Source organism: Silene latifolia, chromosome 1, assembly GCF_048544455.1.
Source record: "Silene latifolia isolate original U9 population chromosome 1, ASM4854445v1, whole genome shotgun sequence".
NCBI classification, from domain to species: Eukaryota; Viridiplantae; Streptophyta; class Magnoliopsida; order Caryophyllales; family Caryophyllaceae; genus Silene; species Silene latifolia.
Window position 1 is genome coordinate 192,700,498 of NC_133526.1, and position 13,730 is coordinate 192,714,227.

The window sequence follows — 13,730 nt, forward strand, 5'->3', positions numbered from 1 at the left end:
TCTAGCGATAAAATCAATTTTCCAAGTCAAACACCCCAACCTAGAAATTAGGATTTGAAGTTAGAGGACGAAAAATTTCCCGAGACGGTGATGAACTAGCCATATAGAAGTCCGTACAATGAGCACAGATAATCGAAGGGCTGACTAGCTAGTTCAAATAAAGACCTACAAAATCTCAATAAATAAAACACAACATAACTTTTTAATTTTTTCTACTTCTTACAACCGCGTGGAAGTTTCTTCATCTCTTCATCTCAATTTTCATATTTATCTAATTAACAAATTACCCTTTGCATATATATATATGTTAGACTACTATTGTGTGTGTGTTTATATATGTATCAAACTTACAACAAATAAGCAAGACAAATTAAAGAATAATTGAGTGTATATATTTTGTATTATTATTAGTATATGGATGAGCATAAGCTTCTACCTGGCTATCGATTTTACCCTACAGAAGAAGAGCTTTACTTCTACCTCCACACACAACTCCATTGTCGAAAACCCGAGATTGATCGAGTTATGCCCTTTCTTGATATCTATAACTATGAGCCCAACCAACTTCCAGGTTCATTTTTACACTTCTACACTTACTAGTATTTACTCCTTCCAATCCACTATTTTCTTCCTCTTTAATGTGGGTACAAGTATTAAGGGTGGAAGCATTATATTGATAAAGAACATATGTGGGTTGCCGGGATTGGAGAGGGGTAGTACTGTAGTAGTATTTAGGAATAAAATAAGAGTAAATTAAAAATAACTCCTTTTTAAAATTCAGTTTTTTAAAATTATCCCCTTATTAAAAAGGAGTTATTTTTAATTTACTCATAAAATAATGGGACTCATAATCATTAGTTTAAATTTTTGGTTGCGATGATTTTTTGACAATAATATGGGTCTATTTGATATTATAAAAAATTAAAATCCATAACTAATTACAATTTTTTGGTGATTAATTAACAGCACTAGCTGGAGAGCTATGTCATGGGGACACTGAGCAATGGTTCTTCTTCGTGCCACAACAAGAGAGGGAGGCGCAAGGAGGGAGACCGACTCGATCCACCACAACCGGCTACTGGAAGGCCACCGGCTCCCCGAGTAATGTATATTCTCCACAAAATAAACTCCTTGGTGTTAAGAAAACAATGGTTTTTTACAAGGGAAAAGCTCCCACTGGAGATAAAACCAAGTGGAAAATGAATGAATATAAAGCCATCAAGCAAGAGGACACTAATGCTCTTAATTTCTTGACTCCAAAGGTACGCAAACAAGTATACTTTCTTTTTTTTCCGACTATATGCGAATGGAGCAAATTTCTTGACCAGTTGATAACGTTTACCTTTTGGAATAACGCCCGCGCTAAAGGAATAATTATTAATTTTACGCCCTAGTTGTCTACAGTAAGTCGAAATCGACAAAAAAACCCATTAAAAGCCGATGATGAATTGTATATCCTTCTACACTAATTTTATCATACAAAAAACATTTAAATTACAAATCATATGCATATGTACGATCCATGTACTACTTGAATAATTTGGCAGTCCTAATTACGGAGTATATATCATAACATAGCTTTACAACAATAGTGCTATCTTATTTATGACGGACAATATCGGTCACAACTCACAAATGAGAATTTGTGACTTTTATGCACCTTAATGTAGAAAGTAGGGTATTTCCTACGAGCATCCTAGACCGACCAAAGATTCACCTTATAATTACACTCAATTACCCTAAACTTTGAAAAATCCGAACACCGTAAAAGGAGTCAAATAATGTACATTAAAATATACTCTATTTATCCATTTATTTTAGAAATATTAAAGTATTTATTACCGCAAAATAAACTACGGAGTACATTACCACAGTGCTCTAAGCTCTAAGGTCTTCTATTTGGAACAATTTGGTGTTTTAATTTCAAAAGTAAAAAAAAAAAAAAATTGCAAATGAGAGATGAAATTATTTGTAAAATTTAATAACAAGGTCGTTGTCTCACATAGACGTTATGATGTATAAAGTAAAGTTGCTACTTGAAATGACGACTTTACCAATCTAAATCTCATTCTTGACAAATAGTTGTTGGGTTTGTGCCTTGATTCTATTAGTCGCCGCTTCGAACGATTATGCGTTATTGGGCTAGGTCTGTCTTGGGTTTTATTAGGTCATTCAGTATTAGGTCTAATACGGAGTATTATATAAACTCTCTAAGCCTCTACCTAGCAGCCATACTTATCATACCGTCTGAATCTGTAATCTGAAACTCCTCACACATCAATAAAACTCTCTCCCTTCTGCCCTGTTGACATAGCCACACCGTTAGTGAACCACGTAAATCTGTGCGTTGTTTTCTTTATTGTTCTTTATTTGTCTTTCTTATTTCTGATATAACAATAGTTTTATTCTGTCCCCCATTTACAATTTTTGTCACCTTTACCAAATCGTTTTTCGATTTGTGTACAGTTTCTTGTGCAGAGCGATCTTCTAAAAAACTTTTTAAACCGGATTATTAAGTACTCCGTAGTTAAACTATTCATGTAAAAGGATAATCAAGATATTTGGATTAAAGCCTTTTGCGGCGAATCGATGATAGAGACTCTGTTGCAGTGTTTTATTCTTTGAACAAGAATTTATTTCCTATGGTTGTAATCGATTTGTATCCGATTGAGCTTGACATATGTTGTAGATGTCGTATGACTTTTTATTAATGATAATGATCTTTTCTAAAAAAAAAAAAAAGATAGGACGTGATCATAGGATCGTATGACATATGATTATACGACGTGATCCTACATCATAAACATTTCAATTTTTTCAGTTACTAAAATTTTATATATGAATTTTAAGATAAAAAACTATTATAAACGAGAATAATTAGTAGGCACATGCTAAGATAATACTCCGTAGTGTTTTTAGATTTAAGCACGAGATTTTAACATATTTTGATAACACAATTATGTATTTTAGTTAATTTGTAAGATCTTACGATTTTACGATGCGATCATAGGAAGCTCATCGATCTAAAGTAGGATCCCGATCCTAACAACATTGATTATAATTATTAATTTCCTTATTTAAAGAATACTATTTAATTTTTATTAACTTCCTTATTTAGGAAGATACTTTTTGGAGAGAAAAATTAAGAGATTACCTATTTATTTAATAGATAGAGGATGATAATGTCATCTGATCATGCAAGATAATTTATTTGGTGCAGCTAAGGCACGAGCTAAGATTGTGTAGAGTTTACGTAACAACCCCAGGTGCATTCGATCGACGACCGACGACTACGACGAAGACAACAACAACACCACAAAATGGCAACCTAATTATTGACCATGGAAGTAGGCCATCATCACGAGGTTCACAAGCCGACATTAATGGTGAAGCAATAACCTTAAAGTTATCAGAGGTTATTGTTAAAAAAAGTGACGATAGCAGCTTTAACTCCAAGGACATTGACATGCATGAATATGATTGTAGTAAGAGTTTTGATATTGAGATTATTGACGAGAATCTTGATAATTTAATTGATTGGGAACAATTAGGTTGTCTTTAATTTGTGTTATTCGATACTATTCATGTGTAGCATGCATTAATATATTAGGATTAAGAAGCTGGTTGAAGTAGTTGTCTATCGATTTCAAATGTACGTATATTTTCTGATAATTAATAGAAATTTAATATTTTACGTTGATATATACTCCCTCCGTCCCGGTCATTTGTTGTCATTTGGTTTTGGCACAAAGACCAAGGAAAGGAGGAGAGGGCCAATTACTAAATGACAAGTGGAATAAATTGAGTGTGAGTGATCAAATTACTCATCAAATTCATTCTTAAAATAGAAAGGACAACAAATAACTGAGACACCCCAAAATGGAAAAGGACAACAAATGACCGGGACAGAGGGAGTATTTGTAAACAGAGTGTACCTAGTTAGAGATGAAACTTTATCGTTTTTATTTTAATGTTATATATTTATATAGGGATTTATGACGCGTTTTATATTATTTAAGGATTTTTTATTAGTATTACGTAAAATTTTTTGTAAGAGTATGTTTGAGGCAGTGAGGGTTACTTGTTCCGCTACCAATTTATCTTTGCCTATATTTGAACCAGTAGCAGAGTCAGGATTTAAGTTTACGGAGGGCGAAAAATTTTAGGAGGGGACGAATTGGTAATGGTATAAGGTAAACTCGAAAAAAATTCCTAATTTTAACTAAAAGTTCCGAAAATTTCATCTGCCGGGAGACGAGCGCTGCTACTGTGGTTCAAATTCAATTTCTTATTTTTTGTACAAAAAGGAAAAGGGAAGAAAATGGTTAATAGGAGGGAGTAACTCGTAAGATCAGATTTATGTAGTCAGCCGGCCCACAGTTTTTGTAAGATCACAAATTCTTGTTTGTGACGGCACATATCCGTCACTCACCATTTTACCTCACAAAGTACCCACTTTTTCTCTCTCTGCAACACTATTCATGTGGTCTCCTTTCTCCACTAACCCATTTTGTTACAATTTTATCTCACAAAATATCCGCCACAAATGATAACCCGTCACAAGGGAGACCAATTGTTGTAAGATTATGTTAATCTCACAATTTGGTGTAGCCGTCTTGCTTTGATGAACTTGCTAGGAATTACGCATAATTAAGAAGCGCAAGTAGTAAAATTGATTCTTTCTGATCTCCTTTAGGTTTTATATTTTTTTTTTTTGGAAGAAAGGAGCAATGTATAAATAAACAAACAAAGTAAAGTTAGGAGTACATCACGGGGGGTTCGGGGGAAAGAGGCGTGTAAGCCAAAACAAAGTCTAAAGCTAATAATTTTATACTGAACAAAGCTAATAAGCAACCCTACCTAGTACCTAACTTTCCTATTTCTAGGAAGTTTACGTGTTAATTAGTACCTTTAGGGCAAATTATATTGGACATGAAATATAATAATGGATTTTGACTTGAGTTAAGCACGTGGATAAATAAGATGAAACTGCATGCATGGTTTTGAAAATCGTGGTCAATGACGTGAGCTTTTAGTAAGGGTTAATAAAATTATGTCAAGGGTCTAATAAATGAAGCCCACAAGACCAATTATTTCTCCCTCTGTCCTGTCCTCAACATTTGTTTACTATAGATTTTGGCACATCAATCTAAGAGAAAGAAGGGGGTATTTTTGGAAATTTTTTCCAAAATGGGCTTTCTCACAAAATAATTAACGAAATAGGTTAACTTTCAAAGTTATTACCGAAAATGGGTCCACGTAGGATCGAATTTAGCGAGGCTAGAGGAAGGGTTCAAGTCGCTGGCCCGGAAGGCGACTTTGTTTCTTGCCCATATTGCACATTCCTCTCTTTCCCAATTCACTTCACTAAGTTTTTCCCAATTAAAAAAAATTCCCAATTCAAAACCCTAACTTTTCTTATTCGATTTTTCTTCCAAAAACCACCCTAAATCATTCAATGAATTTGATTAAATGTCAAGATATTAGTCTCTAAGCATTCATTTGGGGTTGTTTGTTGGAATATTGTTCTTAATTATGAGGATTTTTTACAAGGCAATTGAGAGATACAAGAAGATTGGATTATACAATATTAAGAACAACTCGAGGTAAGAACCTGATGATGAAGCTGGAAGCGACATACAGCCAAGTCGGTGAGGGAGCTGGCGATTTTATACTAAGTCGCTTACTACCAGAGCGATTTCAAGGGGCATCTTGTGCAAAATTAAGCAGTCTTCTGGAGTTGTAAAAACGCCAAGGGGGAAGACGACTTTAAGCCAAGTCGCTGGCTGACAAGGCGACTTTGGTTAAACTATATATGGAGGTTTGGAGTGCCAAAAAGTGACACTTTGGGTATGGCCGCTGACCGGGTGAGCGACTTAAAACGAACCTAGCTTCGCTGATGACGTGGACCCATTTTCGGTAATAAGTTTAAAAGTTGACCTATTTCGTTAATTATTTTGTGGGAAAGCTCCATTTTGGAAAAAAATTCGTATTTTTGAGTGTTGTTATTGAGTGATAACTGAACCATAAGTTATATGGATAATTAAATTATCTGTTAAAAATATAATTCTCAATTTAGAAAAGTAAATAATAAATAAGACATTTTTATATAGAATCCCCCTACTATTAAGAGAATAAAATTTCTCTTAGTTTTCCCTCCAAAAGGCATCTAGCTAAATAAGGTAACAAGTAAAAAAAATTCATTACATTATTATCTTTTCAATTAATATATTCTTATAATTAAACTCCAATCTTTTTAATTAAAATTCATATTTATGATTTTTTCACTGAAATCCATAATTTATTATGCAATCATTTCAATTTACATAAATATTATTTTTCATCAGTTACACTCTAAAATTATGCAAACCTGCTTCTTATGCAGTCTTTAACATAATTATTGTCATCACTTACACCCTAAAATTACGTAAATTTGTTTCTTATATTATCCTTTATAAGTTACACACTAAATATGGTGTATATTTTAAAGGACGTAACAATTTTTATGTTTTTTTAATTAAAAATAAAAAAATATTAGTTTAATTATTCGTAAATCGTCTTTTTAAGTGCGTGGTATACTGTGTTTACTTCTTATTGTTATAAGGTTTATACGCATTTTAATTAGATTTTATATTTTCACATCACTTAATTGTAATTTAATGTCATAAATTAGTTTCATGCAGTGATATTACATTATAGAGTTACTTTTTACAGTAAAGTAAAAACGGTTTAAGACAAAAATAACTTAACTTAGAGTGTCTTTTGATGGTAATAAACTTTCATTTTCTACCTCTTACTAAGATTATATTAGTACATAGTTTTCTTTTCGTTGGGTTTTTTCTCGCTTCGCTTCACCAAAAAAAGAAAAAAGATTATATTAGTACATTATAACATTAAAGGTACAATTAATTTATGCAATTAATATAATGAGAATGTCTCTTTATAAAACAAAACTAAAAAACACCGTGCTATAACATGGGAATTTACACTAGTAGGTAAACAAGTGACTGAAACGAATAGGGTAATTTATTATTACAACTATAAAGAAAGGAGGCAGGTTCTTATAAGCACACAACTCCTATTTATTTTGTGAAATTCGTCGTGGTTTGACTAGTTTGAGATTGGAAATTTTGAGACGATGATTCTTGTCTTAAATGAAGACAATTTTTTTGAGAGAAAAGAACAATTCATTAATAGAACGTCATACGACATTTATAAAGAATAATTATAATTGAAAATAAATCTAATGGAAACCAAAGAAAAATAATTTTCTTATAAATTAGGGATCTCAAAACAACATATGACAATTTGGCTCGTCCTATAATTGCTATCTTCATGTAGCTTTTGAGGATAGATGCCTTGATTCTAGACGGAATTAGGATAGATTTGTTGACGGAATTAATTGAGAATGGAATCGAAAAAAAAATATGGGGAATGGGCTGGACGATGAAATTTTTCGTCCAAACCCCTGGACGAAAAATTCCTTCGTCCAGTATGGGCCTTAGACGAAAGAATTTTCCGTCCAGGTTTGGGCCTGGACGAAAAATTCCTTCGTCCAAGGCCTATACTGGACGAAGGAATTTTTCGTCCAGACCCAGACTTGGACGAAAAATTTCTTCGTCCAAGGCCCATTTCGTATATTTTTTTTGTTTCCGTCTTATATATATAACGTACGAACCGTACGAACTAGCTGAGTTGACCTTTTTTTTTTTTTTTTTTTTCTCTACCACATACACCTCTTATTCAGATACATTCTATAACATATGTAGATACACTTTTTCTACAATAAAATTCTATATGCACTTTTACACTTTTTTATACTAATTTTTTTTACAGATACACATGTCACTAAAGCTAGATACATATTTTATATTTTGCAGATTCGTTTTATATTATTTGTGGATACGTTTTACACTTTTTACGGATACACATATCACTATTGTTAGATACACATGTCAATACTCCCAGTTACGCATATCAGTACTCTCAGATACGCATGTCTATACTACCACATACACAATTTGTATGTGTATCTAGTAGTTTTCGTATACGTATCTAGTAGTCTTCATCCACGTATCCACCCCCAAACACTACTTCCCACCACTATCGACTGCCACCACGCACCGCCACCACCGACTGCCACCACACACCGCCACCACCGACTGCCACCACGCACCACCCCACCGCCGCCACAAATCCACCGGCAACAACTCACCCAGACCCAAATTCTTATTTACGGTGCTTAATTGTCTTTATATGCCAGACATATCCTTCATGCATACGACCACTATGATATGAATGTTGATGAAATTAAGCTTTGTTGTACTTCCTGGTCATCAGGTATGACTTGTTATCCACTAATCTGACTGCAAAAATAAATGAGAGAATATATAGAGGAAAATAGAAATTAGTTTCATTATCTATTCTAATGACCCTAATAATGAACAAGATCATTTATAAAAAAGAACCCGACGCGATCACAACCTACCACAGCCATAACCACGGTCACCATGTACCCATATCTAACACTATACCACAAATCGTGACCATTAACCACCACCGCCATCTGAAATCACCACCACCAACATCTGACCATCTAAACCACCACAAATCGCCTCAAAACCACCAGAAAAACATAAAACCCATGCGCACCACCACCGTCATAGTTGCCTAAAATCCACCACCTCTGACGGTGGTTGTAGATCTACAATCTAATGGCAGAAAAAATCAAGTCAAATTATTCTTCAATTATTTTGCATTCGAAATCTCGTTTTCTTCAAAAACTAAGTGATTCAAACCATAGATCTACGAAAAACGAAGAACAATTTCATAAAATTAATCGCATTACTGAATGTTTTGGAGGATTTCGAATCTAATAGGGTGGTTTTAGTCTGGGTGGCCGGTGACGGAGTTGCAGCTTGGTGAACTGCATCGGAGCTGCGTCAAGGTCGCTGCCTCGCTGGCGATAAGTGGGATGTGCGGTTGATGCGACGATAGGCCACCGTCGGAGCTGCATCAAGGTCACCGATAAGTGGGATGTGAAGTTTGGAAGTGGTTGGTGAGTTTTGGGTGAAAATGAATGAGATAGAATAGGTGAGGGAGAGTGAGAGCATGTCCATTGAAGAGTATGGTTTCATCCTCTTATTTTTTCTCTTTCATTCTATATTTTTGACACATCATACTCTCTTTCATTTACCCCACTTTCCACTATCTCCTTCCTCTTTCTCTCTTTGTGTCCACATCAAAGAGGATGCTACCTTCCTCTCCTCTTTCACCATTTAAGTATAATTTTATCTCTTATTTGGCACAAGGGCCAAGACAAGAACATCCTCTATTTATAGAGGATGTCATCCTCTTCCTCTTCAAAGAGGATGCTAAGAGTATGTACCCACATTGAAGAGAACATCCTCTTAGCACTCTCTCTCATCTAAAAGGATGGTCCATCCTCTTCAATGTGGGTGCTCTGATACGGGATGAGATAGAATACATGGGAGAGAGTGATACGAGATCAGCGCCCTTTATTCTGTTTAATTCAATGGTTGAGATGAGTTCGTACGGTTCGCACCATAATTTGGTTCGTACAGGATCCTGATTCTCTCTCTCTCTCTCTCTCTATATATATATATATATATATATATATATATATATATATATATATTAATTCTTTCCGACTCGTTTTGTATAAAATAATTAAAATAATTAATTACCGTCTTATTTTTTCCGTATTTTTTAGTTTTCGTACGCTGTATTATATTTTTTTTTATTTTTTATTCTTTCCGACTCGTTTTGTATAAAATAATTAATTATTATTAACTAATTTATCGAAATGTGTGCGCAGGTGAATAACGATGACGACGGTATTGATTACTCAGATTATTTTACGACCACCAGAATTTTTTCATCAAGTATGGAAGCGTTTAATTGGGCATTTGAGATCGGACTTAGACTCGGGTTTGGTATAAAAAGAGCAAGCAACAAGAGAGTTGATCGTCACACGAATTTGAAACAGGATTATTTTGTTTGTCGGATGGATGGAAGAGGTCCCGTAAATAATGATGCCGATTCTTTAATGAGGGCTAACACGGTTCGCGCCAACAACTAACTTGTTTCGTCAGGAAGGGTTTTTAAGTAAGATGACCTGTCTATCCAATCCGTGTGCACGCGGAGGCCAAACTCGCCACCTCATGTGTAAAAGTAAAGTCTTCCTCCTTCCCCGCTCCCTCTTTTTCTACATATGCGGTGCTTGCCTACAAAGCGGAGCGCTCTATATGACCAGCGGCGGGTTACCAGAGAAGAGGGGACAACTTCTTTCTCCCTTGCCTTGCTCCATCTTCCTTTTCTGATTGAAAGTAGCAAGCCTCTTCACTACTAGTACAGAGGCCAAAGAAAAGGTTGCTCTCCTTACTTTCATAGAATCATTCCCTCTCATTAATGGATGGGCTCGATCGAGACCTTTTTAGTTAGATAGATAGGTGGGAAAGTTCCGAGATCTTTCTAATAAATATTCAGTTGACGTTTCCGTGGACGAAAAGGTAGTGCTTTGGGCATGTGGGCTCATCAATCCCAGGAAAACCAAGGGCATTTGCCCCGAGCAGCGGAAAAAGAGCGCGGGGGGAGAGGATTCATTTTACTTTCTCTTTTTGGACTCGTTCCAGCTAGAATAGAAAAGGTACTCTTCCATAAGGAAGAAGAGGCCATGGTCAAAGCATTAACTGAAAGATTAACCTGGCCATGGGAAGGGGAGAGGTGAGGCGGGCCCCTTCGAGAATTCGAGAAGGAGAACCGCGTGGTGCAAATGCAAATTTCAAATGAAAGCTGTTGAAATACAAGAGAATAAGTGGAAGCTTGTCATGATATCCGGGTTTCATAATCATGCTTTAACGTTGTATTGTGAAGGCGATAGATACTTTGCAAAGTTTGATGAAGAGGAGTTGGCTTATATCGACGCCCAAGTTAGAGCTCACGTTAGACCGGCTATTATTAGTGCGGGTTTGTGTAGATACCTCATTTCTGCATCTCCCGCAAACCACCCGGTGATGATTGGGCCGCATGTTTGGTACGCGGAACGATTTGTGACAGTTCGTAAGTTTATTGTCAAGTGATTGCTCAAACACTTGTGTCTACGTCTTAATTGTCATCTGCGTGACGATACGGTCGTTTTGACAGTAATTAGAGTACATTTGGAGTCCGGGCTCAAAACCGTCTTCATTTTCTGATAACCGCTAAAATCCCGAGTCAGAGTGTTCTGGAATGTTCCGGATATTTCTATTCCATATTTCACAATCTTTTAATCTTTGGTAAAGAATTTCCCGTAATATTCATACAAAATATTAAGGAAAATAAGATTAATCCGTTATTCCATAAACTAAACACGGAAATCTTTCTTCCGCAGAGGAAACCACTGGGAAACAGACGCAGCAGTCTGCGCCTCTTCCAAGGGACGCAGTGCATGCTGTGCCTCTTCCCAAGTCTTTTTCTGCGTATTTTTCGTATCTTTTCATATCTTTTCGAGATTCACTTCCAAAGTCTCTCCGAAAACCCTAATTCCTTCACGTGATTAGTATAAATAGGAGTCTTCGCTCCTCATATTTCTCACGCGAGTGTCCGCCCTTCTCTTCTCCCTTTGCATTCTAGACCACGTTCTTACTTTTTGGCGTCTACGTGCTTGAACTTTCGACCACGTAAGCTCGGATCCTTCTGAGTACCAGCCTCGTTTTGCATGACCGACCAATTTGACCAACTCCACAATAATCAACTTTAATTAATCTTAATCGTTTTCCTCTTACGAGGGCACTTTCGTTACATTCGAGTCGAGCATCACTAAAACATAAACTTAGTTCATCTCGTTTCGTCAAACATGTAAGTCTGAGGGTGTAAATCTCTCTTTTATTATTGTTATTTACTTTTTGTAATCATTAATGTAAGGTTTATGTCGAAAGTACTTCTAAAACCGATTTGTAAAACCATGTTTAAAACCCTTTTTACGGATTATCAGGAGACAGACGTCGAGAAAGGACGCAGCAACTGCTGCGCCTCTTCGAAGGGACGCAGCACCTGCTCCGCCTCTTCGTGAGGCTGCCGCAGTTCCTGCTTCCTTTCTTCTTCCTTCGTCCTTTGTTAGTTTCGTTTCTTTGTTTTCTTTCGTCATTGTCTGCTCTTGTTTCGTTCAGATGATATTTTTGCATATTATTAATCACTGTTAGTATATAACTCATCATTAAATCCCGACTTAAATCCCTTATAACCAATATTTGCGGGTTTTTGTCATTAAAATCAATCCGGGTTGTAGAGATTCGATTCATTCATATTGAGATTCTGGAATTCGATCTTTGGTATATTCTCATCTGTTTATCCGTCATTAGTTCTTCATTAATTCCATCATATTTAACCTAATTAGTTCACTCATGTCACTAATCAATCTTTCATTCATGTAATTAATTCGTTTACATCGATTTCATCCATGTTTTATTGTTTTATCACATTCATCATATGTAAATAATGTATTAAATCACTTTCATCCGAGTCAAATATCATAATCAATCATTAAATTCACCAACGAATATTAACGACTTGCGATTCCGGCTTCACAGCCAGAACTCAGCCTTGGAACAGACGCAGCAACTGCTGCGCCTCTTCCAGAGGGCGCAGCTCTGCTGCGCCTGTTCCTGGTTGATTTCTGTCTCTGAACTCCCGTGTTGCCTTGACTTAGTTTATTGATTACGTATTTAATTAACTATTATTCGTATTATCGCCTAATTCCTGTTCGTTAATTTATTTGTTTATTCTTTCCCAAATTATCTGTTTTAAAGGTATTTTCGACATAAATCAATTAATCCAATGCAATTATTTTAATTTTCATTATTGTATTTATCATTGTATTTCTTTTATTGTATCACTTGTATGCCTTCACATGTAATTAAATCTAAATCCCGATTCGACCCAATTTTATGTTAAATTAGTTGTTTCACCGACTTAGTTTAATTCTCACATGCTATGATTAAAACGTTGGATGTTGCATTGCATGCATATAACCATCAATATATCGAGTATAGACAATTTCCCTAATCATTAGTAGAGGCCGCTATCGAGGCGGGCGGGATTAGGCGTTCGATCAAAAGAGCTTCCTAATACGTACCCTCAACCCTTACTCCAGATCTCTATGAACATCCGTGTTCATTGGCATCCACGAGAGTCATTCTAGATATAGAATGCTAAGGGTAACGAGTTCTTGGTGTTCATGTCACTACTTTGTGTCTTGACATGGCACGAGATATTCGAATGTTTTCCAATTTTCCACAATAAATTGGTGACGACTCCACAAATGCAAACGCTTGTTTCCAAAGCGCCCCCGTGGCCCGTGTCCACAGTTTGGCGACTCCGCTGGGGATAATACACTTATGTGTAGCCAAAAGGGTGAAACTTGAACAAGGTTAGGGAATAGTTTGTACAAGACAATTGTCGATTTTCATAACTCGATCTTCCTAGATCGTTTCACTCGGCCTTCCTAGGCCCAACCCAACCTATTCGACCAATCGTCCCGTCTAAACGGTCCTAATTCTTATTTGGGCCTAAGGATGGATATCGATTGACGTCATCCATACCATGGTACTTACTCTTATTTGTATCAAGGACTTTCACTACTTTAGGAAATGGACTAGGAATCGGCCTTACTCTTGTTTGGTACGAGCCTCTCCACAGACTTCGGGTTTTATTGTTCGGTATGTCAACTC

At 35.9% G+C, this 13,730-nt stretch overlaps 1 protein-coding gene across 1 annotated transcript; it reads left to right on the forward strand.

Annotated features, from left to right (window-relative positions):
• Positions 1-237: 237 nt before the first annotated feature.
• On the forward strand, positions 238-3,563 carry LOC141618665 (NAC domain-containing protein 90-like). Its single transcript, XM_074435768.1, has 3 exons — positions 238-571; positions 967-1,262; positions 3,221-3,563. The coding sequence occupies exons 1-3, from the start codon at positions 415-417 to the stop codon at positions 3,560-3,562; spliced, it is 795 nt and encodes a 264-aa protein (XP_074291869.1). The 5' UTR covers positions 238-414; the 3' UTR covers position 3,563.
• Positions 3,564-13,730: the final 10,167 nt, after the last annotated feature.